The sequence below is a fragment of the Diceros bicornis genome, chromosome 23 (assembly GCF_020826845.1).
Source record: "Diceros bicornis minor isolate mBicDic1 chromosome 23, mDicBic1.mat.cur, whole genome shotgun sequence".
Lineage (NCBI taxonomy): Eukaryota > Metazoa > Chordata > Mammalia > Perissodactyla > Rhinocerotidae > Diceros > Diceros bicornis.
Window position 1 is genome coordinate 3,064,753 of NC_080762.1, and position 24,102 is coordinate 3,088,854.

At 38.9% G+C, this 24,102-nt stretch overlaps 1 protein-coding gene and 1 non-coding gene across 17 annotated transcripts in view; both read left to right on the forward strand.

The window, feature by feature from the left end:
* AHI1 (Abelson helper integration site 1) overlaps positions 1-24,102 on the forward strand; it is a 183,334-nt gene that overhangs the window by 155,445 nt on the left and 3,787 nt on the right. For 9 of the 16 annotated variants that reach the window (XM_058566218.1, XM_058566230.1, XM_058566223.1 and 6 more), the window contains 2 exons: positions 11,286-11,344; positions 23,449-23,551. In XM_058566218.1, the coding sequence (XP_058422201.1) occupies positions 11,286-11,344; positions 23,449-23,551 (162 nt within the window). Of the gene's footprint in view, positions 1-8,835; positions 8,910-11,285; positions 11,345-23,448; positions 23,552-24,102 lie in introns of those variants that run through there. The other 7 variants (XM_058566221.1, XM_058566231.1, XR_009223525.1 and 4 more) reach the window with 5 other exon arrangements.
* LOC131420696 (U6 spliceosomal RNA) lies at positions 18,770-18,876 on the forward strand. The gene has a single exon (XR_009223619.1). It is a non-coding gene; the product is annotated as a U6 spliceosomal RNA (small nuclear RNA).

Below are 24,102 nucleotides of genomic sequence, written 5' to 3' on the forward strand. Positions count from 1 at the left end.
CTGTCCCCCCAGCAACTCTGTTACTTGCTACTTTGGGCAGTTCCCCTCTGTGTTTCTAGGACCTCTTACCCTCAACAGAGTGAGGCACCACAGACTGCTTGTCTTCTCAGTTTATCTAGCCTGGGATCAGGACCTGGATAATTGCCAGTGGTTCTGAAATAAAGGGTCTGTGAGAGAATCCCCTGGTAGTCTCCACCCCAAAACTGAATTTGGGGAATCTCTTGTTTCCTTGATGTCTTCCTAACTCCCATTACTTAAAACTTACACAGAATAAACAGAAGGGCGAAATTGTTTTCCAGTTTAGCAACCCACTGATTATTCAGCTGATCTGAGTCTCTGAGCCCAGCCCCTATCACATCTCATTTTCTTATGCAGATCTTCCATGAAAACTCAGTTTAGAGAATTATATAAATTCTCAATAAAGATTTCGTAATTGTGTCAATAAACCACTGATAAGTATTTGCAGGACATTCCTTCACGACTCTGAGAAGGCAAGCATAGATTTTAATCTTTGAATGTTGAATGTACATAAAAGTATAAAATAAGTGATGTTGTACTTGGTCAGACCAACGTTCTACGTGGCCCAGTACTCTCTGACAGTGACTTTAAGGGTAGTTTGAAAGGATAACCCAGTGTTTGTGTCCATGATGATATTTTCAAAGGTTAACCTAAATATCAGTAACATCCCTCCAGTAATCTATTATAGATCTAAAATGTGAAAGATGTTATTGGGAGAACTTCCCGCCAATCATTCCTAGTCGTAAATTGTCCTTTAGATCGTGGCAGAATTGATTATTATCAGTCACCCCATCTTCTGACTTGACAATCAGCATGAACTTTTTTCAGAAGTTCTCTGATACTCTTACTCTGCTGTCCTCTTGTTTTATCAAGCGCTCCAGGTTTCTCAGTGTTGGCACTGTTGCCATTTTGGGCTAGATAATTCTTTGTTTGGGGGGAATATGTTGTACATTGTAGGATGTTTAGCAGCATCCCTGGCCTCTATCTACTAGAGGCCAGAAGCACTAACCTCCTCCAGTTGTGACAATCAAAGATGTCTTCCAGACATTGCCAAATTTCCCCTGGGCCCCCCCCCCCACCGTGAGTTGAGAACTACTGCTCTATTTTAATAGAAAAATATATGTAATATTATATGTGTTATACTACATATAATGATATAAGTGTGTTTTTCCTTAAATTACCATTCTTCTTATTTTAAGATCCTGTTAATGAAATTTTGCTGTCATTTTCCATTACCTGCAAGTATATAAGCAGTGGTGTTGGAGTTATAGACTACCCTACTTAAAAGCAACAGCTTCACATAAAGATGTATCCGGCTATGTGAGGCTTAACATGATGAGTATATATAATGTCTCTTAATTAAATTTAAATATCTATTGACTACTGTTTGTTTCCTTTGCTTGAGAAATTAACTGTCTGCTCATTTTTATATAAACCGTGGAAAATTAACTGTCTGCTAATGTTCTTGTTGTTATATTATTGTATTACTTAGCAGTCCCAGTAATGTGGTCATAATGGTCTCTGATTTTAACATGGTTCTCCTTTAGTTGACAGAAAGAGGAAAGAATGTTTTTTTATTTAAATGTCTCTTTATCCACACAAACCGTGCATACAATGAAAGATCTTTTTCAACGTATTGGAACAGATTTGATTTTATCACTCTTTTTACTGAACCTTTTTGTACGTAAGCCTTTTCTTTCTTTTTACCGTATTTCTGCTTCCCTGTTACTGTGGGTGTGTTTAGCAGTAACCTCTTACACACTGCTGTATCTTACACAAAGGAGGTAGAATGTTTGATAGACCTCCAAAGGTCAACATCTCTGTGTGAGAAAATGCTCTCTGCCCATGTCATGCCAGCTTGCAGAGTCACTGACTAGATAGTCATTCCCGAGATCACTGTAGAACAGCATGCCTGGGCCGAGATCAGGAAGGCTACATATTGCCCTGTCCTTAAACTCATTGGCAGGTATAAGACTAAGTTATATTTCCAATTGAATTTTCCATATGAACAATTTTATTCTATGGGTACATTTTTTATCACAACTTTTATAATTACCACAAATGCCATGTATATTTATTTAGTCTGTTATAGCAGATAAATTTGTGCATTATAAATATCATAAAACGAAAGTGTGGTTTGTGCTTGTATACATAAGGGATATAAACCTATTAAAAGAAGACAACTAAAGAGCAAATTTAAAAGCAACAGGACCAAAAAATTTTGTTCAAAACAATATGAATGTATACACATATGTACACATACTGAGATGATGAGGAATAAGGAATCACTGGCTTAGATTGGGCTGCAGACAGACCAGCCAGAACCTCCCCTTGATCAAAGAAATCTCTTTTCTCCCATAATTTCATAGCATATTGTTTATTTCTTACTGTATTTATCACCTGCTCTGTCATTGTCAGGTTATTTATACATATATTTGCCCTCAATAAATTATGAGCCTCTGAGTCACTGTGTCTGTTTAATATTGTTTGTTGAGAGGAGAAATTGAAATCCTTGATGGGTAGGGTTGGTAAGAATCAAGATTCAAACCAGAGGGAGGAAAGAAGGCAAGAAAGGGAGGAGACAGTAGGGGTCACAACAAAATGTGCTTATTGGCTGGTATACTGTACTCACTATATCAGCGTCAGACACAGAAGTCAGGAATTAGTCCTGAGCTCACCTGCCCCAACAAATTGCTGGTTTGATATATGCCAGATTAATAGTTCTCAAACTGCTAGGCATCAGAATCATCTTGGGCATTTGTGTAAAAATACCAGTGCCCAGACTTCACCCCAAACATGCTAGTCTTTGGGAGGTACTCCTTTATATTTCTGAAAACCTCCTTTATAGACACAAAGAGTTATGGAATTTTGCTAGAGAATACTCTTCCAGCCTCATTGGAGGAGTAATGTAGCTACTTCAGGCCCCTTGATATCTGGATGTAAACTTCCAGTCAACCTGACTATATAGCAGTCTATAAGCCGTTCCTTCCACACAGCTACGTGAAACCAATGGGAACAACTTTCCAATAGTCACGTTCCCCCCAAAGTTCCCACCTTAGTATTTTACATGTAGGATATTCTCAGTAAATGATTATGATTTGGTTGAGACGGAGTTCCCAAAAACTTGATAGATATGTCAGGAATAAGATTGGAGGAGGTAGCAACTAAGAACAATAAAATAGTAATTTGGTTGGTACACAGAAGCCATGCCGAAGAACACAGTCGATTCTTGTTATTTGTAGTAGTTATGTTCCGTGGATTCACCGTGGACACTAAATTAGTAAATAGTGACCCAGTGCTCCTAGGGGAAGTACAAGGTTAGGTTCCTGTGAGCCTCTCATCACCACGTTTTCATCAACCAATCAGTACATAACCTTGTTTTATGTGTGTTTCTGTTTAAAGACACTTTATTTAATATACACTGTTGATTCCTTAAAATTGAGCTTATACCCAGCAGCACTACAACTTGTGCCTGAACTACCTAACACATGCATTTTATCTGTAAGGCTCGTCGGCCTTCTTGTACTTAGTCACACTAGACAGCAGTTCAACACTATGCTTAGGGACCATTTTAAACAGCAAAATCACCAACAAAAAGCACAGAAATGCAAAAAATATGACACTAAATAGACCACAAAAAGGACACTTGTTTATAGCTTAAGAGCTGAAACAGTGAGGCAGAGCATTAGAAACGTGCAGAGGCATTAGAAGTTTCTAATGTTCCGACCTCAGCTGAGAATGTGTGCATTGGGCAACTCGAATTGTTTACCACTCTGCATGTATGCGTGTATTCAAATGACTGTGAAAGCACCACAAGCATTGATTTGGGGGTTACAAATAAATTTTAGTGAGTAGGTTAACTTTCAAATACAGAATCCACAAATAATGAGGATCGGCTGTATTTTGAAACTTTATTAAAAGTACATAGTTGTTTCATAAAACCTGTAAGTCTTTTATAATAAAGATGAAGAAGGGAAGGTCAGGCAAAGGAAGCTGGTTAAAAGGAAGAGTGTAGCTTACTACTTCTAGCATGGCTCATGCATTTACTTTTTTCTTCTATTCCTTTCTTCCTCTTTGGATGGAAATAAAAGTTCCTTGAAGGCAGGGACTGTGTCTTGTTCAAAATTGAATTTCCAGCATCTAGCACAAAGCAGGTATGCAGTAAATGTTTATTGAACGGAGGAGGGATCAGGTAAACAAATAGGAGCAGCTGTACTGAGGCATTTATTAGTCTTCCCAGTCAGGTCTGAGCCCTGTGCTCCACATCAGCAGTGAGGGTGTTGCACACAGGCAGATAGACATTCAGCAGGACAAAAGCAGCAGCGGACTTACTAAAACTCTCAGGTCTCCTTCAGTCTCTCTCGTTTCCTTCCCTCCTCTCCCATCACTAGGGAACGGTTTGGTCCCACAAAGGAAGTGTATGACCCAAATGACTCTTCAGTTTGTAGGAATTTAAAAACGGGGACGGGGCGTTCTGATGTTTCCTGCCTTCTTGGTTATCTGCAGTCAGTTTTCACTCCCCAAACAAGGTCCCTTAGACCACCAGGAAATAAATGCATGAAAGCAGCAATTACTGAACAATTTGATGCCAGATACACACAGCAGTTGGAGTATGTGACTTGGCATCCTGGTCTTACCAGACCCCGGGTTGTCCATTGTTCTCATTTTTGCTCTGGCATTTTATCATTGCTAAAGAAGATCACATAATTTTATTGCTTGTCTCTGAGTTGTATTTGTGATTCCCAGTCTCCATGAGGCCCACGGTCTTGATCATCTTTTTGTTCTTCCTGCCTGGCTCTCTACCTCATTCTTTACAGTGCCTCGTCAGAATCATGTCCACGTCTCTCAGATTCCTAACCTTACTCCAAGTTGACTTCTTGAAGAGAAGTCATCCAACAGGAATCCCCTCAACTTCTCATCCCTACTTCCTCTGTATCTCTGTAATTTCACCTTCCTTCTGCAGCTGCTTTCAGATCTCAAAGACAGAAGTGCCCTTGCTTTCTGTGGCTGACCTCTCCACTGTGTCTGTGGTCATTTCCCTCCCACATTCTTCCAGCCCTCACTCATCCTGGTTCCCCCACCCCTTTGGCACCTTCATTATTTGTTCATTTAATGTTTATCTATTGAATGTCCATTGTTTGTCCAGGCACTGTGGAATGTGGTCTGGATGGTATAATGGTGAATTAAACAGAAATAGTCCCTCCACTTATAAAACTTACAGTCTAATGAGTGAAAGTAACAGTAATTAATGCTTCACAAAACTAAACATATAAGCAATAAAAGGACAGTGAAGGGAAACTGTCAGTCCTGTGGTGAGAAGTGGATGGGTTAGTTTTTATAAGGGGGCCAGGTAGGCAGGAGGATACATTTGAGGCGTTAGAAACAGCATGTGCACAAGCCCTCAAGTGGCCAGAAATGCTCTTCAGAGAAACTGAAAAACCAACTGGTTACAGGGGGGAGGGACAAGGGCAAGATAGGGGGAGGCACTAAATCCAAAAGTTTACAGACCTTGTAAAGAAATACTCTACACCCCGGTGTTCTGGGTCATTAACACCATTGTCTTTGCCTTTTCTCTTTTCCTTAACTTGCCTCTTCTTTCTCCCTCTCTTTCTCTGGCTTTGCCTGTCACTATAATACCGCCTTCACCAAGATATACGCTGCATCTTTTTTTTGTTTTTTATTTTTCTCTAACATTTTTTTTTGGATTATCCCTTCTACCCCCATAGTTTCAGATATTGCTTTAGTATTTCAGATGTATCAAATTCTGCATCTGTAACTGGCTCCTGTTCTGAATTCCCCAAGTGTATTTCTAACTGCCTACTAGAAATTTTCACATAGATTTTAATCTGAAATCTCTTGTCCCATATACCCAAAACCAAATCTGTTTTTTAAAACCTGATTTTTCCTTTGTACTCCAGTGTGTTAATGGAATCATCTACCGTCACCTTCAAGGAGTGCTCTTTCAAAAGAGCGGGAAGATAGTCAAACATCAGCGTTTTTTGCAGCATAATAATATAAATGTTTTGATAGTGTTCTGCAGGAAATTCTAGGAGAGCAAATAGAAATGGCCCCTGACCTAAGCTTAATGAGGTCAGGAAAGGCTTTCCAGAGGAGTTGATTTCTAAATTGAGTTTTATGGGAGGAGAGGCACCCCAGGCCGATTGAACAGATATACACTAAGGCATGGTACGCTTGGGCCACCACAAATACTTCATCATGGCCCGAGCTTAGGATGCCAAGTTAAAAACAGAAAGAGCTGAACCTGAACAAGTGGACAGGATCAAGAAGGTCTTTGTATGACATGTTAAGGAGCTGGATTTTATCCTGAAAGTAGTAGGGAGCCATCGAAGGATTTAAAGCATGGAGGATGGTATAATCAAATTGGTTGTTTCGAAAGCTCATTCTGGGATCTCTGAAAAGCCAGGAAAAAAGCAGTACTGGAAGAAATAAGCCCAGGAGGGTATGTTGCAGTAATCCAAGCCAAACATGAGAAACTAGGATTGGCTGACTAAATCGGGGGGAAGAATAGTAGAGATCTAGGTTTCTAATTTGAACATCTCAGGGTGTACGAATATAAGAAGAACGTCAATTTGAGCACGTGAACTTGGCAGTGTCTGTGCAGCAGCCAGTTGCAGATATCTTTCAGGCATCTGTGGGACTCAGGAGAGATTTGCTGAAAACTCAGACTTGCAAGGTAGTTTCGATGAAAATTTATGGATCCAAGTGTGTTTTCAAAAAAACTGCTGTTTACAAGATTTGCTGAAAACTAATGATTGTCAAATCATTTTGACGAAAACTCAAGATCTGGGTCCAGGGTATTGGTTTGGAAGTCATTGACATAAACATGCTGGTTGACTCTCTGGGAGTAGAGGCAGTGGAGGATAACAGGACAGAGGCTGGAGGCGTTGGGGATGCCAGTGTTTAAAAAGGGAACTGAGGAGGCGGAGCTTGGGAAGTTTATTGCTGTGAAACAGCCCCTGGTCTCTGCCCACAGCCATCTCCGTTCTCCCTTCTCCAGTCTGTAATGCACCTTTTACCTGCCTACTGGAGAGACCTTCCTAAAACAGAAATCTAGTCGTGTGACTTACCAGCTCAGAACTCTCAGTCAGCTCTACGTTTGTCTATCAAGTCTAGATCTCATCAGTTTTCGTCTAGGTCCCACCCCTCAAAGACTGAAGGGAAGTGCTCACCTACTTTTCTTCATCTTCCAAAGCGCCCTCCTCGTTATGCTGCCTTGCAGATACATCCCTCAAACTTCTGCTCACTCTGGTTTCTTGAACTGTATAGTTTTTTGTGCTTCTCCAGTTATCAGAATTTCAATTTATCCCTTAAGATCTAGCTAAATGCTCCATCCTCTGTGAGTCCTTCTCAGAAGCTTCCAGTTATAGTTCAAGGCTTCTCTTCCTTTACTTCCACACACTTCCCTTTACCTTGATCATAACGTGCACCTCCTTCTGCCTTGTTGGTTGTATCCCCACTTCTCCCTATTAGATTATGAGCTCTTAGAGCCTCCTCAGCTTTGTATCCCCAGAGCGTCCAGCACAGTGCCTTACTTGCAGAGTGGTGCTCTGTGTTTGCTGGTGCTCCATAAGTGTTTGCTGGTGCTCCATCAGTATTGGCCAGTGTTGTTTTTAATTGGCACAGTTAGTGTCCAAATCTACAAATCGTGAATCAAGATGAAAGCCTTCACTTTTTGTTTTAATATACTTCTAGAAACTGTATCTTAATGCAGAGGAATATTTTGTCCTTGAGGAAAAGCATTATAATTGGAAGATTTAGCATCAAATACAACTCACATAATTAATAATAAATTCTAAAATCAAAGAATCAACACCAAACTTATATGAATATTTAAAATTGTAAAATTGTGCTCCTGGAAACAGAATTTTCGCAATAGAGGAATCCTGAAAGAGCTTGTCTACTCCAGTGGTTTGTAAACTCTCCTCTGTAGAGCCCTATTCCTCAGGTCTCTGGAGAGTAGGCCACCAAACCTAGCTTCACTAGAGTGATTCTCCTTTCAAATGTTTATATGTGAGGCTTTCAAACAAAATGGTATTGAAAAATAGTTTTGCTGTTAAATCAGTTAGAAAAACAGAATTATAACCTGCAGGCTACTTCTGTAACCCCGGTGACTCTGGGCCTCCATTTCCTCATCTGTAAAATACAAGAATGGTGCTGTGATAGTTAATGCTTTTATTCTGAGCCCCTCCTGTTCATTTGCAAGTAAAAAACGAACCCCAAGAGAAGTTAAGTGGCTTAGGCCACATAAAGATTTAATGACAGAACTAAGACTAGAATTTAACCACCAACCCTGGTTGTTGGGGGGCTTTTTCTCTCTTTTTTAACAATTCCTACAAAGCGGGTATAAACAAATTATAGATATTAATTTATATGGAAAAGGTAGATATCAGGAGGTTTATCAACAGCACGTAAAAATAGAGCTACACTATGTCATAAATTTGCCTTATTTAAAGCTGATGTGCTAGCTACAACAAACATTGATTGAACGTTTACCTAATGTTATATTCATTATTCAAGTGTATAGAAATATTTGAGTGAGTTGTTTGCATGGCCCATTTCTCTCTTACAAAACTATTTATGAGTTGTTTTCTTCTTGGTAAATCTCCATGTAATCAGTGGAGGCACTTAAAATCATTTCATTAATCGCTCCTTTCATGTTTAAGTCTCACCGCATCTAAATTTAAAAGCATCACTAAGAAGTTGTGAGGGTTTGGGAAGGGAAGTCTCTAGATTCTGGTCCTTTCATTCATCTCCTCTGCTTTGCTCATCTTCCTCTCTTCATCCCTCCTCTCCAAGTCAAGGGCATCCATGAAGAGGAAACGAGGTCACAAAACAGCTGTCTGAGAGGTGTGTGTGGACAGGAGGGAAAGAAGGGCAGTCATGCTCCTTGGCTTTGTTGATGATGGGGGTGCTTATGGGCTGATGGTATTATAGCCTTGGGGGCTTTTTTGTTTAAAGATAAAATAAAACAAAACAGCTCACAGAGACACATCCTTCTTCCCCCTCCTTCTGCCTCCATGAGTAACTACCCATATGGCGTGCTGCTGCTGAGACCAAGGAATGAGTGAGTAAAGGTGTTTAGAAGTGAAGTGTTGGTCCTAATTAAATAAGTGTCCTTTTACAAATAAGTGTTAAAACTTTGTAATGTGGATACCCTGCTAATTTGGGATTCATAGGATTTGAACACAGGTTAAGCTGCCTTGGCATCGTGAGAAAGGACTTGGATGCCAGTTACAGTAATGCAATAATACAGAAGATAAGATGGCAGGGTCAATTTAACCTCCTTAAAGACAAACTTTGTGAGGACATCACAGCATCTGTTTCACACGAACAGAATATTAAAAGTAGGTTTGGTAAGACCTACCTGTGGCAATATGTTGTTACTCATTTGTTAGGATCACTACAAATAATTAAAAGTAACATTGACTTAACGGTGATGTATAATTCAGTCTGACATCTCCCCCCTCAACCTCTGGAGTATGTTCAAATTCTGATTAGAACCATTATGTTGAGTTTTTTTAATAATCCAATAGTTTTACAAAGTTTCATATATGTACAGTCATGCGCCACATAATGACATTTCGGTCAACGACAGACCACATAAACGACGGTACTCCTATAGGATTGGTACCATGTAGCCTAGGTGTGTAGTAGGCTATGGCATCTAGGTTTGTGTGAGTACAAACTGATGTGCGCACAACGATGGAATTGCCTAATGACACATTTCTCAGAACGTATCTCATCGCTAAGTGACGCGTGAGTGTACATATATTTGTGGTCAGATGCTGGTCTTGCCATAGGCAAAGAAATAGAACTAATACTTAGACCATGTAAAGAATAAAGCATCTTACCTTTAATTTGGTTGCTGTGTTTGGAATTTATTTCATATGTCTAGAAAAAAGTGAAGAAATTCGGTTATTGATGCTTTCTGAGTTAGGTTTTGATGGTTTTCTTTCTTCTTGCTTTGTTGGGTTGAAGGCAGGCAGACTGTTCTGCAGTCTGAATTGGTCCTTGAATTTGAATTTTCCATGTGTTTGTACTTTTTCCCCCAAACACATTTTAACTGAGTCAGATCTTCACTGGTAGAGAAAAATCAAGGTGTTATTCGTTCTTTTGTTGTTCTATGAAACTGGCTCACTTACTACTGCATCCACCTTTCACCACCAAGTCTTCTTGTTCTTTAATTCTTATTTTTATTACATGCTTGAGTTAAAGCTATAAAGCCAGCAATAATGTCACATAACTATAGTCCAGAGAAGCACAATATCCTCTTGAAATCTTTATGATAAGAAAAGTAATACTTGTTTAAAGACATTCGGTGCCAAATCTTACTGAAGAATGATCTTGCAGAAGTCTGATTGTGAGGGAGGAAATCTAAAAAGGCAAAACCAGAGATAAGACTGAGAAAGCAGTAGTTACTCAAACGAGTTGAGACTGAAAGAGAAGCTGCATCTTTTTCTTTCACTTCATTTTGGTTTTTTGTTTTCTGGGGGTGTTTTATTTAAATAAATTGGGTAGATATGGTATATTTCTTTCATGTATATTTAATTCAGAACTTTAACATAGTAACGATCTATATTTTCTGTGAGAATTTTAAATGGATCCTTTCCATAACATGTAATTATCTCTAAAAAACATTTGCGGTCTGTTTTATAGCAACAGTGGGTTGATGTCTTACATCAAACACCACCTCCCACAGTATTCTTTCATTTGGAGTTAATTTTCAAATTCTAGAGCGACCGTCTAACACTCAGGGTAAAATCTGGCACCACTGAAAATACTTACTAGTTTTTCTCCTAGAGGTGCCATTAATAAAACATAATACTGAACAAATTTTGTAGATTTGAAGAGCTTTCAGATTCAAAATTTTACATATAGTTTAGTGAGTATCACCATGAAAACAGAGAGTATACTGAAAAGGTGATGAAGGAAAGATGCAGTGTTGAAAGATAAATTCAGAACTCAAGTAATATGCCATATAGTATTACTGGATCAATTTAGGGTGATGCACAGCTGACTCTTTTTGCCACACACCTGAAAGCTGATTTTCTAGAGTGCTGAGCGGTCTGGAGAGCTACTTCCTGGTTTTCCATAGGAGTGAATGCACTGTGCTGGTAGACATTCATGTTCAGAACAGGCATGCTCCCTCACTCAGCAAGTTGTGGGTTTTCAGCATGTGAATATTGCCTGTGTCGTCTTCTCTAATTTTTGACTTACTGTTTGTTTTTCTTCTTCTTCTTTCCCAGCAGTCAGTCGTTAAGGACAAGTCCCAGGATTTCAGACTGGGCTCAGAGTCTGTGACACAGTAAGCAACTTCTCCTCCTAAATAATTTGCAGTGATAAATAGTTGGGTATTTTTTTTCCTGGACAGTTTCTCCATTTCCCTTTTCATAACATCATACTATAAGTTAAATTTCAGATAATTGATTTTTGAAAGAGTTTAGCTAGTTTAAGGAGAATATTTTAATGCATGAAGTGTGTGTATTACAAAGTTACAAGAAATAATATTAAATAAAATAAAAATTTCACACTAAATTTTTGTTTTTGTGGACCCATTTTATCATTTATTTTTCTTTGAGTAACAGTTTGAAATAACATTAACAGAAAACAAGTAGATGATGTAAAAAAAAAAAAAAAAATGAAATGCCTATTTTTAGGCATTAAAGAAAAAAAGCTAATAACCAGAACATTATCAGTATATATTTTCTGGAAATGCCCAATGTGTTGGAGCAATTTATTTTGAGATATTTATTTTAAAAGATCCCTAGGAAGATTTTGTGTTTTTATTTGGTACTTGCTCTGTCACTTAATACATAAATCGAAAATTCCTCTTCTTCCTCAAAAAAAATTACATCAAATACCTTCCCAAAGTATTTCTCCATTTTTGTCATTCAGATCATTTTGTATCTAATTTTAAGCCCAAACTTGGTATTCACACATCACTAGCAAACTGTCACTTGAGTGTGAAGGCCTTGAGCAGCCTCGGTGTCTGTCGTGCCGGTTATCCCACCACCATCACCCCACACACACGAGTGCATGCTAACACACACGTGCACACAGATAAGCCTGCTGAATTTCCCGCAGGAGAATATTTGTTCACGTTAACCCTGCTGTACCCTTTGACATTTTGAAGAATAATATGTCTCTTCCAGTTCAAAAATTCTGAGTTAGATGACAGTCTGATTTACAGGAATTATCAAATAAAATCATGCATTATTTCATTGTACAGATGAAAGGCGAACATAATTTTTTTTTTTTATGCTGAGGAAGATTTGCCCTGAGCTAACATCTGTGCCAGTCTTCCTCTATTTTGTATGTGGGTTGCCACCACGGCATGGCCACCAATGAGTGGTGTAGGTCCGCGCCTGGGAACCAAACCCAGGCTGCTGAAGCAGACCGCACTGAACTTAATCACTAGGCCACGGGGCCAGCCCCATGAGACAGTCGTAATTTTTAAATGTATTTAAAAGAGTCACAGAATCATGACCTAGAAGAGACCTTAGAAATTCTTTCTATAGCTCCTCTGTTTTAGAGTCAAGAAAAGTAAGGGCAGAGGCCTTGTGCAGATTTCTCAGGGCACGTTATGTCAGCACTTGGACCAAGACCTAAGTCTCCCCATCCCAGACTACTGGGTGTTTGCTTGTTTGTTTATAAACTGTGTTCAGTGTTATCAGCCTCCTTGGTAAGATACCATTTTGTTGTAAGTTTAAAAATCTTTCTTTTTGAGCGATAAAAATATCCTGAGGATTATATAACTGTATATAGCGTTGTGTCACTTCAGAGCACTGTCACTCACGTTACCACGTTTGAGTCTCGCCATTTCCCTGGGAGAGATGGCGAACCTTTAACGTGTAGAGAAACGAGAGCCCAGGGGCTGGGATTTGTCTCGAGTTACTGCTGGTAGTGAGTGAGACCCAGTCCAGGACACCAGTCCTGTCTTCCCTGATCTGTCGTCCTGTCCATGCTGTCCCTCGGCCTGTCATAAGGTGCAACCACACATCCCAGGTTTCTGTTTTTTTCTTTTTGTTTTACCTGCCAAGTATGTTTTCAGTTCCTGAACAGTTGAAATTTTACATAATAGTTGATAATGCAATCACTCACCCTAAGGAGTTTGTACTCAACTCCTTGTGACAGATTACACAAGTAAAAAGATAGATTGGAACAGTGAGGACAAACTTTCAACAACCAAAAAATGACCATATTTAATACATTATGGGAACAGTGCTCTCGGTGTCTTTGAACAGGTTTTATAAAAATGTTTGGAACTTTTTACCTGATATGTGAATGAAAAACTCTGAAGTCACTCTGACTCCACTAGATGCCTGTTTTCAGGTGATCACCTGTTTTCAGGTGATCCAGAGATCCACGCCATGCTCTCCAGATTCAAGTTCAAAGAAGCCCCCCAAAGCATCCCAGCTCCTAAAGGCTGTCAGGGTAGCTTGGCTTCTCCTTGTGACACAGAACACGTAAGAAGCTTCTGAAAATAAATTTTCATGAGAAGTTCAGATATGTCTAAATGCTCAGGCTTATCTAAAGCCTTGGGCTTTCCCTATATGCATAATTTCTTAGAAGTAAGGATGAATTAAGATACATTTCTCATGACTTTAAAACTGTAGGCAAGTTGAAGGTGGAAATACTATAACCCAGTATGTACAAACAAGTCATGTCTTTATTTCTTTTATTGACCTGAGTGAGTCCATTGTACCCAGGTAAGTGGACAGAGGCTGATTTGTTTTGTTTCTTTGCAGCCTTGCCATTCAGTTGCAACACCTGCCTAATAGCTGGTTGACCAAAATTGTAAATGAGCCACATAGGACTGCCTCCTACCACTTTCCACTTGACTTTCTTGTCTTGTTTGTACTTTTTTTTTTTAGAAATGTCAGTCACTTCTGTGCAGACAGTGTATACACATTTTAGTGAAGCTACACTCTCTTTTTAAGATTATCAAGAAGAAACTTCTTTGGGTTAATTTAACGAAGGCATTTTCGTGACAGTGTTAAACGTGCACCTTTTGTACCTCATGTCCCTGTGATGTTATTATCTGCTGCCCAAATCAGAGTCTGTAATGAAGCTAGTTCCCTAGTTACTAATATATTCTGTCTTGAGTTTGTTGGATTTTTTTAAAAACATAGAATGCTGTATTTCATTAACAACTTTGGTCAGAGAGAAGTTAATACAGCTGCAATCATATTAAACTCCTTTATCTATAAACACTAAAATGTGAACTGAATGAATGAATGAAATCTCTCCTTAATATAGTGCAGCTATGAAAGTTAATTCCAACTATCCTTTCACTCCTCCACTCTATATATTTTTCCATCTTTATAATAATTATATTGCAGATTCCTTCAATTTCTTCTTCTCTTCATGAGAAGGACATAGTTTACCTTTTTTCCCTAAAATACCCTGTTACTTGCAACTATTTTTTTAAGTTTTTACTTTTATTATCCATTTTCCAGCCTTTTTCTCACTGCCCCCCCCCCACCCTCCCATTTCTGAAATCAAAACTATCCATTATCAGGGGTGTGACATCACAGTGTTCTTTATATATTCTAAATATGTTCTTTATCAGATACACGATTTGCAGGTTATTTCCTCCCAGTCTCTGTTTCGCCTTTTCATTCTCTTTCTTAACAGTGGCTTTCGAAGAGCAAACTTTTAAAAATTTTGATAGAGTCCAATTTACCAATTTTTTTCTTTTATAAACTATGCTTTAGTATAGTATCTAAGAAATCTCTGCCCAAAGTCACAAAGGTATTCTCCTATGTTTTCTTGTAAAGTTTTATAATTTCATGTTCTATATTTATCTGTGATCTGTTCTGTGTTAATTTTTGTATACAGTATGAGGTTTGGATCAGAGGGTTTGGTTTGGTTTGTTTGGTTTGCATTTGGATATCCAGTTGTTCCAGCACCATTTGTTGAAAAAAAAGTCCTGGCTCAACTGAAAGGCCTTTGCCTCTTCATTGAAAATCAGTTGTCAGTATGTGTGTGGGTCTGTTTCTGGACTCTCTACTCTGATCCATTGAACTGCTCCTCTGTCATTATACCACTAACACACTGCCTTGATTACTGTAGTTTTATAATATGTCTTGGAATCAGGTATTACTGGTCCTCCAACTTTGTCATTTTTTAAAGTTGGTTTAGCTGTTCCAAGTCCTTTTTATATGTCCACATGATTTTTAGAATAAGCTTGTCAATTTCTGCAACAAAGCCTGCTGGAATTCCAAATAGTATTCCCTTGAATCCACAAATCAGTTTGGGGAGAATTGACGTGTTAACAATGTTCAGTCATCTGACTCATTAACCTGATGTATTTCTCCATTTATTTAGGTCTTCTTTAATTTCTCTCAACACAGTTTTTTAGTTTTCAGTGTATAACTCTTGCACATATTTGGCTGATTTATTCTTGCATGTTTCCTATGTAAGTAGTATTGTTTTTCAATTTCAAATTACAATTGTTTGTTGCTAATTTATAGACATACTACTGATTGTTGTATGTTGACCTTGTATCATGCCACCTTACTAGACTCTCTTGTTAGTTTTAATAGCTTTTTGGTAGATTTCACCAGATTTTCTACATAGACAGTCATGCAAATAAAAAGCAGTTTAATTTCTTCCTTCCCAGTTTTGGATCCTTTTTATTTCTTTTTTTTTTTTTTTTGCTTTATTGCACTGGCTGGAACCCCCAGTACAATGTTGAATAGAAATGAGAGTAGATCTTCTTATCTTTATCTGATCTTATGAGAAATGAGTGAGAAAGCATTCAGTCTTTCACTATTAAGTATGATAGTATAAGTTTTTTTTATAAATGCCCTTTATCAGGTAGTTTCCTTCATTTCCTAGTTTGCTGAGAATTTGTATCAGGAATGGATGTTGGATTTTTGTCAAATGCTTTTTCTGCATCTATTAAGATAATCATATGATTTTTCTTTTTTAATTTGTTAATAGGTAAATTACATTGATTTTCAAATGTTAAACCAACCTTTAATTCTTAGGGTGAACCCCATTTATCCTTTTTATAAATTGGTGCACTGGATTTGCTAAAATTTTATTTAGGAATTTTTTTATTTTGTTCATGCGGCAGATGGGTCTATAGTTTTCTTGTAATGTCTTAGTCTGGTTTTGGTACCAGGGTAAGCTGGCCTCATGAAATGAGTTGGGGAGAATTCCCACCTCTTCAGTTTTCTGGAAGAGTTTGTGTAGATTTGGTGTTACTTCTTCCTTTTGTAATTTGTCTTTCTCTGTTGATATTCTGTATTTGGTGAGACATTTTTCTCACAATTTCCATTAGTTCTTTGCACATATTTACAATGGTGAATTTCAAGTCTTTGTCTAGAAAGTCCAATGTCTGGGCTTCCAAAGGGACAGTTTCTGTTGCTTGCTTTTTTCCCTGTGTATGGGCCATATTTTCATGTTTCTTTACATGTCTTGTAATCTGTTGAAAACTAGACCTTTTAAATGATATAATGTGACAACTCTGGAAATCAGATTCTTTCCCCTCCCCCCCAGGGTTTGTTGTTGTTGCTACTTATTGTAGTTATTTTTCTTTAAGTGACTTCTCTGAACAAATTTTGTAATTGTAATCTTTGGCCATTGAAGTCTCTGCTCAGTTAGATTAGTGATCAGCTAATAATTGGGCCAAGATTTCCTTAAACACCTAGAACCTAGACTTTTTTTGCTAAGGGACTCTATGTGTGTGTTGTGCACACCTTTAACACTCAGCCAGGCAAGTGACAACTCTCTTAGTCTTCTCTTCTGGCTTGCACAGAGCGTTCAGGTCAGCCAGAGGTGAGGGCTTAAGGCCTTCTCAGGTCTTCCTGTGCATGCACACAGCCCTGCCCATATGTGAGACCTTCTAGACTCCCAGGAATATGGCTGAGCGTTTCAGAACCCCTGTGGACATCTTATTCTCCTAGCTTTTCCTTTTCAGCTTTTTAGTTAGTCTATTGTTTGCCTACTGTTATCCACCACTCAGCCAGCCAAGAAGTTAATTATAATTATTTTCAACAAATGCTTCCCAAAGGAAAGGCAAGCCCTGAGAGAGGTCAAATACAGACAGCATTACAAGTGGTGTCTTCCGGGCAACCTCCAGGCAGGTGAAATAATGGCAGTTCTTTGGGAATGAGGCTTTGAAAGAGCTCCAGCCCTGTTCTGCTCCCTCCGGTGGCTGCCAGGCTGTTGGCTTTCACCATAAATGCAGGCTGTCCTTTTTCAAGGCCTCCACAGAGTTGGACAGTGGAGGATGGGACTAGATCAAGTCAGGATGCCACAAAGCTCACTGTTCTTACCAAGATTCAACCATTTTTCTTGAATAAACATTCCCCAGGTTGCTACAGGCTTTGGGCTAATTTCCAGGATTCTGAAAAAGTCAATTGTACCCATATTTGCCAGTTTCCTCCTAGCTTATTTGGAGAGGAGAATTTTCAGACGTCCTTACTCCACCATTTTCACTGATGTCGCTCTATTTCTTCTTCAGATGTTGGATAGACTCGCCAGTAAAGCTATCTGGGCCTGGAGTTTTCTTTTTTAGAAGATTTTTGTAGCTACAAATTCAATTTATTTAATGAAAGTAGAGCTATTAAGGTTATCTATTTCTTCTTGTGTAAGTTTTGATAGTTTGTATCTTTCAAGGAATTTGCCCATTTCATCCAAGTGGTTGAATTTATTGACATAAAGTTGTTCATAATATTCTCTCATTATCTTTTTACTATTGGTAGAGTCTGTGGTGATGTTGCCTTTCTGATTCCGGATATTGATAATTTATTTCTTTTTTTTCCCCAGTCAGCCTGACTAATGGTTTATCAATGTTATTGATCTTCTCAAAGAACCAGCTTTTTGTTATTTATTTCTCTTTATTGTTTATTTTCTATTTCATTGATTTCCACTCTGATCTTTATTATTTCTGCTTGTTTTGAGTTTAATTTGTTCTTCTTTTTCTAGCTTTTTAAAGTGGAAACTGTGGTCATTGATTTGACACCTTTCTTCTCTACCAATATAAAACACTTAGTGCCATAAATTCCCACCAAGTGATGCTTTAATGGTGTTCCACAAATTCTGATATGTTGTGGTTTCGTGTTCATTCCATTCACAACACTTTATAATTTTCCTCTGGATCTCTTCTTTGATGTGTTGGGTTATTACATTTCCAATATTTAGAGATTTTTCCAGAGATCTTTCTGTTGTTGATTTCTAATTGAATTCCATTGTGGTCAAGGAAGATAGTTTGGATGATCTGAATCCTTTTAAGTTTATTGAGAATTGTTTTGTGATCCTTAATATGGTCTCTCTTACCAAGTTTTAAGTGCCCTTGAAGAGTGTGTATTATGCACTTGTCTACTGGAGCATTCTTTCATAAATAAAGGAGGTCACATGGGCTGATAGAATGGTTTACGCATGTGTTGCCTTACTGATTTTCTGCCTACCTGCTCTATCAGTTATTGAGAGTTGGGTATGGAAGTCTCCCACTAATATTGTAGGCTTGTTTTTTTCTTCTTACGGTTCTGTTAGTTTGTGTGTCGTGTATTTTGAAGCTCTGTATTAGGTGCCCATATGTTTAGGATCGGATGTCCTCTGGTGGGGTTGACACTCTTATCACTATTAAATGACTTTCTTCATTTCTGGTAATATTCTTTGTTCTGCAATCTACTTTAATATTAATAAAGTCACTCCAGCTTTCTTCTAGTAGTGTTAGAATGTTATATGTTTTTTATACTTTAAATATAGAGACACAGTGCTTGCTTCGACAGCACATATACTAAAATTGGAACAGTACAGAGAAGATTAGCGTGGCCCCGGCGCAAGGATAACACGCAAATTCGTGAAGCATTCCATATTTAAATATATATATATATATAAAGACAGAAATAGGTTAAAAGTTAAAGTGTGTTTCTTGTAGACAGTATACAGTTCATGCTTTTTTTAATCCAATATGCTCATCTTTGCCTTTTAATTAGGGCAGTTAGACACATATTTACATTTAATATGATTATTAATATGGTTGAGTTTTCATCTCTCATATTGCTTTTTGTTTTCTATTTGTCTCATCAGTTCTTTGTTTCCTTTTTTCGTCTTAGTTTAGTATTTTTTATCCATTTTGTCTTGTTTCTGAGCTTATTGTCTATAACTTTTTGTTTTGCTATTTCAGTGATTTCTTTAAGATTTATAATACAAATCCTATCGCACAAATATATCTTCAGGTGCTTTAAAATAGTACATTTCCGTTTCACCCCTCCTGACCTTCATGCATCTGTAGTCATACATTTTACCTTTATATATGTTATAAACACCTCACTACATTATTATTTATGCTTAAACTGTCATCTTTTGAAGAGATTGAATAATAAGAAAAAAATCTTTCATATTCTTCCATTTTGTTACCATTTCCAGTGTTTTTCATTCCTTTGTGTGTGTTCCTTTCCTTGTGTAGATTGTTCCTTTGTAGCAGATGTGTTATTTCCATCTGCTATCATTTTCCTTCTGCCTAAAGGACTCCCTTCAACATTTCTTGTAGTGTTGGCTGGCTTGATATGAATACTTTCACTTTTTGCATGCATGAAAAGGTCTATTTCACCTTCGTGTTTGAAAGTTGTTTTCATTTGGTATAGAATTCTGTGTTGAAAGATTTGCTTTTTATTCCTGGTACTTGAAAGATGTTGCTCCATTGTCTTCTCACTTGCATTTTTTTTTCCAATGAGAAATAGGCTGTTAGTTTATCTGACATCTTTTCCCCTAATTTGGGTACTTTTAAGATTTCTCTTTGGGGCCAGCCCAGTAGTGTAGCGGTTAAGTTCCCGCTTTCCACTTTGGTGGCCCAGGGTTCACCGATTCGGATCCTGGGCGCGGACCTCCACACCACTCATCAAGCCACACTGAGGCGGCGTCCCATATAGAAGAGCTACAGCTCTACGACTATGATACACAACTACGTATTGGGGCTTTGGGGAGAAAAAAAGAAGATCGGCAAAAGATGTTAGCACAGGGTCAATCTTCCTCAAAAAAAAAAAAAATTTCTCTTTATCACTGGTTTTGAGCAATTTGATTATGGTTTGCCTTGTTATAATTTTCTTCATGTTTCTTATGCTGGGGATTGGTTGAGCTTGAATCTGTAGGTTTATAGTTTTAATCAAATTTGGAACATTTTGGGCCATTTTTTCTTCTGCCTTTTTTTCTGTATCTCACTGTTTCTCTCCTCTTCTTTGAGGATTCCAGTTACACATATATTAGGCCATGTGAAGGGGTCCCACAGCTCACTATGCTTTGTCTATTTTTTTTTAATTCTTTTTTCTCCGTGTAGTTCATCTTGGATAGTTTCCATTGCTGTGTTTTCAAGTTATTTCATCTTTTCTCTGCAATGTCTAATCTGCCTTTAATCCTATCCAGTATATTTTTCATCTAGGACATTTTAATTTTTATCTCTAGAAATTCAGTTTGGGTCTTCTATATATCTTCCATGTGTCTATTTAACCTTTTGAGCAGGTGGAATATAGTTACAATAACTGTTGTAATGTCTTTGTCTGATAATTCTAACATCTGTGTCAGTTCTTGGTTGATTTCAATTTTTCTGTTCTCATTATGATTTATATTTTCCTATTTATTTGCCTCCCTAGTAAATTTTTATTTGATGCCAAACATTGAAAATTTTATCTTTTGGCTGCTAGATATTTTTGTATTCCTATAAATATTCTTAAGCTGTGTTCTAGAATGTAGTTAAGCTACTCCAAAACAGTGTGATCCTTTCAGGTCTTGCTTTTAAGATTTATTAGGTGAGACTGGAACCGTGTTTTGTCTAAGGCTAATTATTCCTCACTACTGACACAAATCCCTTCTGGCTGCTCTACCCGGTACCCTCTGAGTGTGAGGTTTTTCCCCCTGGCTGATGGGAATAGGCGCTGTTCCTGGCCTTGTATAATTTCCGCAGATGCACGCAGTCATCAGCACTCTGCTCAATACTTGGAGGGAACCCTCTGCAGAACTTCAGGTTCTCTCACTGTGAGGCTTTCTCCTCTCTGGCACACCGTGAACTGTAGCCACCTGCATCTCCTCAGACTCCCAGCTCTTACTCAGGGAGTCCACCAGCCTCCTTGCAAGTTTAAACTCCCTGTGCTGTGGCCTGGAGACTCTCAAGGCAATAAACCAGGCCATCATAGGGCTCATGTCATTTATTTCCATCTCTTGGGGACCACCAGCCTTCATTGCCTGTGATTCAGTATCTTGAAAATTGTTGTTTTATATATTTTGTCCAGTTTTTTTGGGTTGTTTTAGGCAAGAAGTAAATCTAAATCTGGTCCCGGTTACTCCACATGGGCTGCAAGCGCAAGTCCAGATGTTGTCTGTATTTTCAAGGTAGCTTTCTGTTAGAGTGCACATCAGTTATGAGAGAGAAATGGTGGAGAGGATCCCACAGTCTTGATTTCCCTAGAGTGGTCAGGGAAAGCCAAAGATAGAAGACAGCATTTAAGTCTTAAAGATCATGTAGAGACAGGGTGAACAAAAAGGGGAGGACCTAGAAGTCAGGAGGATCGCAGGAGCTAAGGCACAGAAGTGTGGAAGTTCCTGGGCACCCTGAGGCCAGCAGGGTGCTCTGTGGCTGAAATAGAGGTTGAAAACTAGGGCCTGCCCGCCAGAGTCAGTCCTGTGTCTTTGGTTGGGGCCCCTGTGTGTGTGCATGATTTTATTAGTTGCCCAAATATAAAAAGATTTCACATAAATGCAGATTTCTGACTTGTCTTGAAAATAATCCACAGTTCTAGAATGCAACTCCGCATTCTTCTCTAGCACCATCAGCTGGAGCTGAGGCGGTCAACTGCCTCCCTTAGAGGGATGGTCCGCTCTCCAGTCTGCTGCTGTCCTGGCACACTGTCACTGGCCTGCTTCCCGCATCCACCGCCTCGCTGTGGCCTCCACAGACATTTGAGTTTTCACTTAATGCTGAAGCACAGGTTCCCTGGAGACAAGGAGAAAGAGTGGACTTCAAACAAATTAAGATTATAAATTATCAGTGCATTTTTCAGAATTCAGCCTTTCCTTTCTCATCATTCTCCTCCTTTCTAAATGTTCTTTTGTTCTTTCGTCTTTGTAATTCTCCTTCTCAGGCATCTGACTTCATTTTACTTACTTGTACATCTCCATATTAGCCTTCTCGGGCTGCCATAACAATGCCACAGACTAGATGGCTTAAACAACAGACATTTGTTTTTTCTTGGTCCTGGAGGCTGGAAGTTCAAGATCAAGGTTCCAGCAGGGTTGATTTCTGGTGAGACCCCTCTTCATGGCATGCAGGTGGCTGCCTTCTTGCTGTGTTCTCACACAGCCTTTCCTTGGAGCATATGTGGAGAGAAAGAGCTCTCTGGTGTCTCTTCCTCTTTTTTTTTTTTTTCCTGCTGAGGAAGATTTGCCATGAGCTAACATCCATTGCCAATCTTTCTCTTTTTGTATGTGAGCCGCCACCACAGCATGGCCACTGACAGACGGTGGTGTAGGTCCACACCTGGGAACTGAACCCAGGCCACTGAAGCAGAGCATGTCAAACTTAACCACTGGGCCCCTGGGGCTGGTCCACTCTTCTTCTTCTAAGGACACCAGGCCTATAGACTAGGGCCACACCCTTATGACCTCATTTAACCTTTATTACCTCCTTAAAGGCCCTATCTCCAAATATATTCACTTTGCAGGTAGGGCTTCAACTTGTGGATTTTAAGAGAACACAATTTGGTCCATAGCAGTCTCTATTTGGTCCTACTTATTACCTGATTTTGAAATTCTTGCATCTTTTTCAAGCTCTATTTTGATGTCTCCCACCATTCCTGGTCATCCTAGAAAGGAGATACTGTCTTCCATTGTTTGATTTTCCCTTTTTACATTGTTTTTGTGTTTTCTTTCTCCTAACATAATTTGCACTACTACACCCTCATCCACAAAATGTTTGTTTTATATTTTACTATTACGATTGAACCATTTGAAAAACTGTATTTTTCATTCCACAGGTCAGTATCTCACAGCTCTCTTACATATAAACTTCCTTCACCCCTTTGTTATTAAGGAATCTTCTATACTTTTACATACACGTACACACACACACGTACATTTTTCCTTCTAATTTGATAAAAAAAAAACTTTCTGGTTTTCCCAGGCGTTAATATTTTTCTGAGAGAAGTAAAATTTGCTTTATTCTTGTCCCTTCCTCATGGTTAAGGAGGAGCCCAACCAGCTAAAGGTTTATGTCTGCATTATTCTTGGCAGCTCCCTGTCTCTCACTCCCACGTGTAATCACTCAGTCTGTCAGGGGTTTTTCTCAGGTCCTTCGTTATCTCCCTTTCTCTTCCCACTGCTGCTTTCCTAGATCAAGCCTCATCTGAGCTATTTTGGCAGCTTTCTGACTGGCTCCTTGTTTCTGATCTCTCCCTCCTGCAGTTCTGAGGTCGGCAAAGAGCAGAGCCGTGAGGACCGAGGACATATAATGGACATGCCGGTGAAGAAGAATGAGCAAACTGGCCGAAAAGTCACCCTAATAGAGGTAAGAGGAAAACCAGGAGAAAGTTGTGTCAGAGTCGGCAGGAAAAGATTTAGGAAAGGCCTGGTCAACAGTGACAATGCCAAAGAGAGGAGAAGTAAAATAAGGACTGAAAAGTGCCCTTTGGGGTTTGCAACCAAGAGGCTGTTTGTGACCTTCAGGAGGATGGTTTTGACAGATAGTCCTGGAAGCGTGAATCAGATTGTCTCCAGCTCAGAGGGAAAATACCGTCAGAGCAGACTGCTTCTCCAAGAAGCCGGACCTCAAAGGAAGAGAAAGCTGGGCAGTAACTAGTGGAAAACACAGGATGTAGAGAGAAAGCCTTTACACAGAGGGGGATGACAAGAATATTTACAAACTGAGAGGAGCTATTCAAGGTATGGGGTAAGGGGAAATCCCTGGGGACTGGTGGAAATACACGGGTTAGAATTTGAGACAAGAAAAGGGAGGTTGCAGGGGGGCACTGTTTCCACTGAGACAGACAAGTGGGACAAAATGTGGTTGGATGGTGATGTTGTCTGGTGGGTGATGGGGTCTAAGAAGGCAGGAACGGC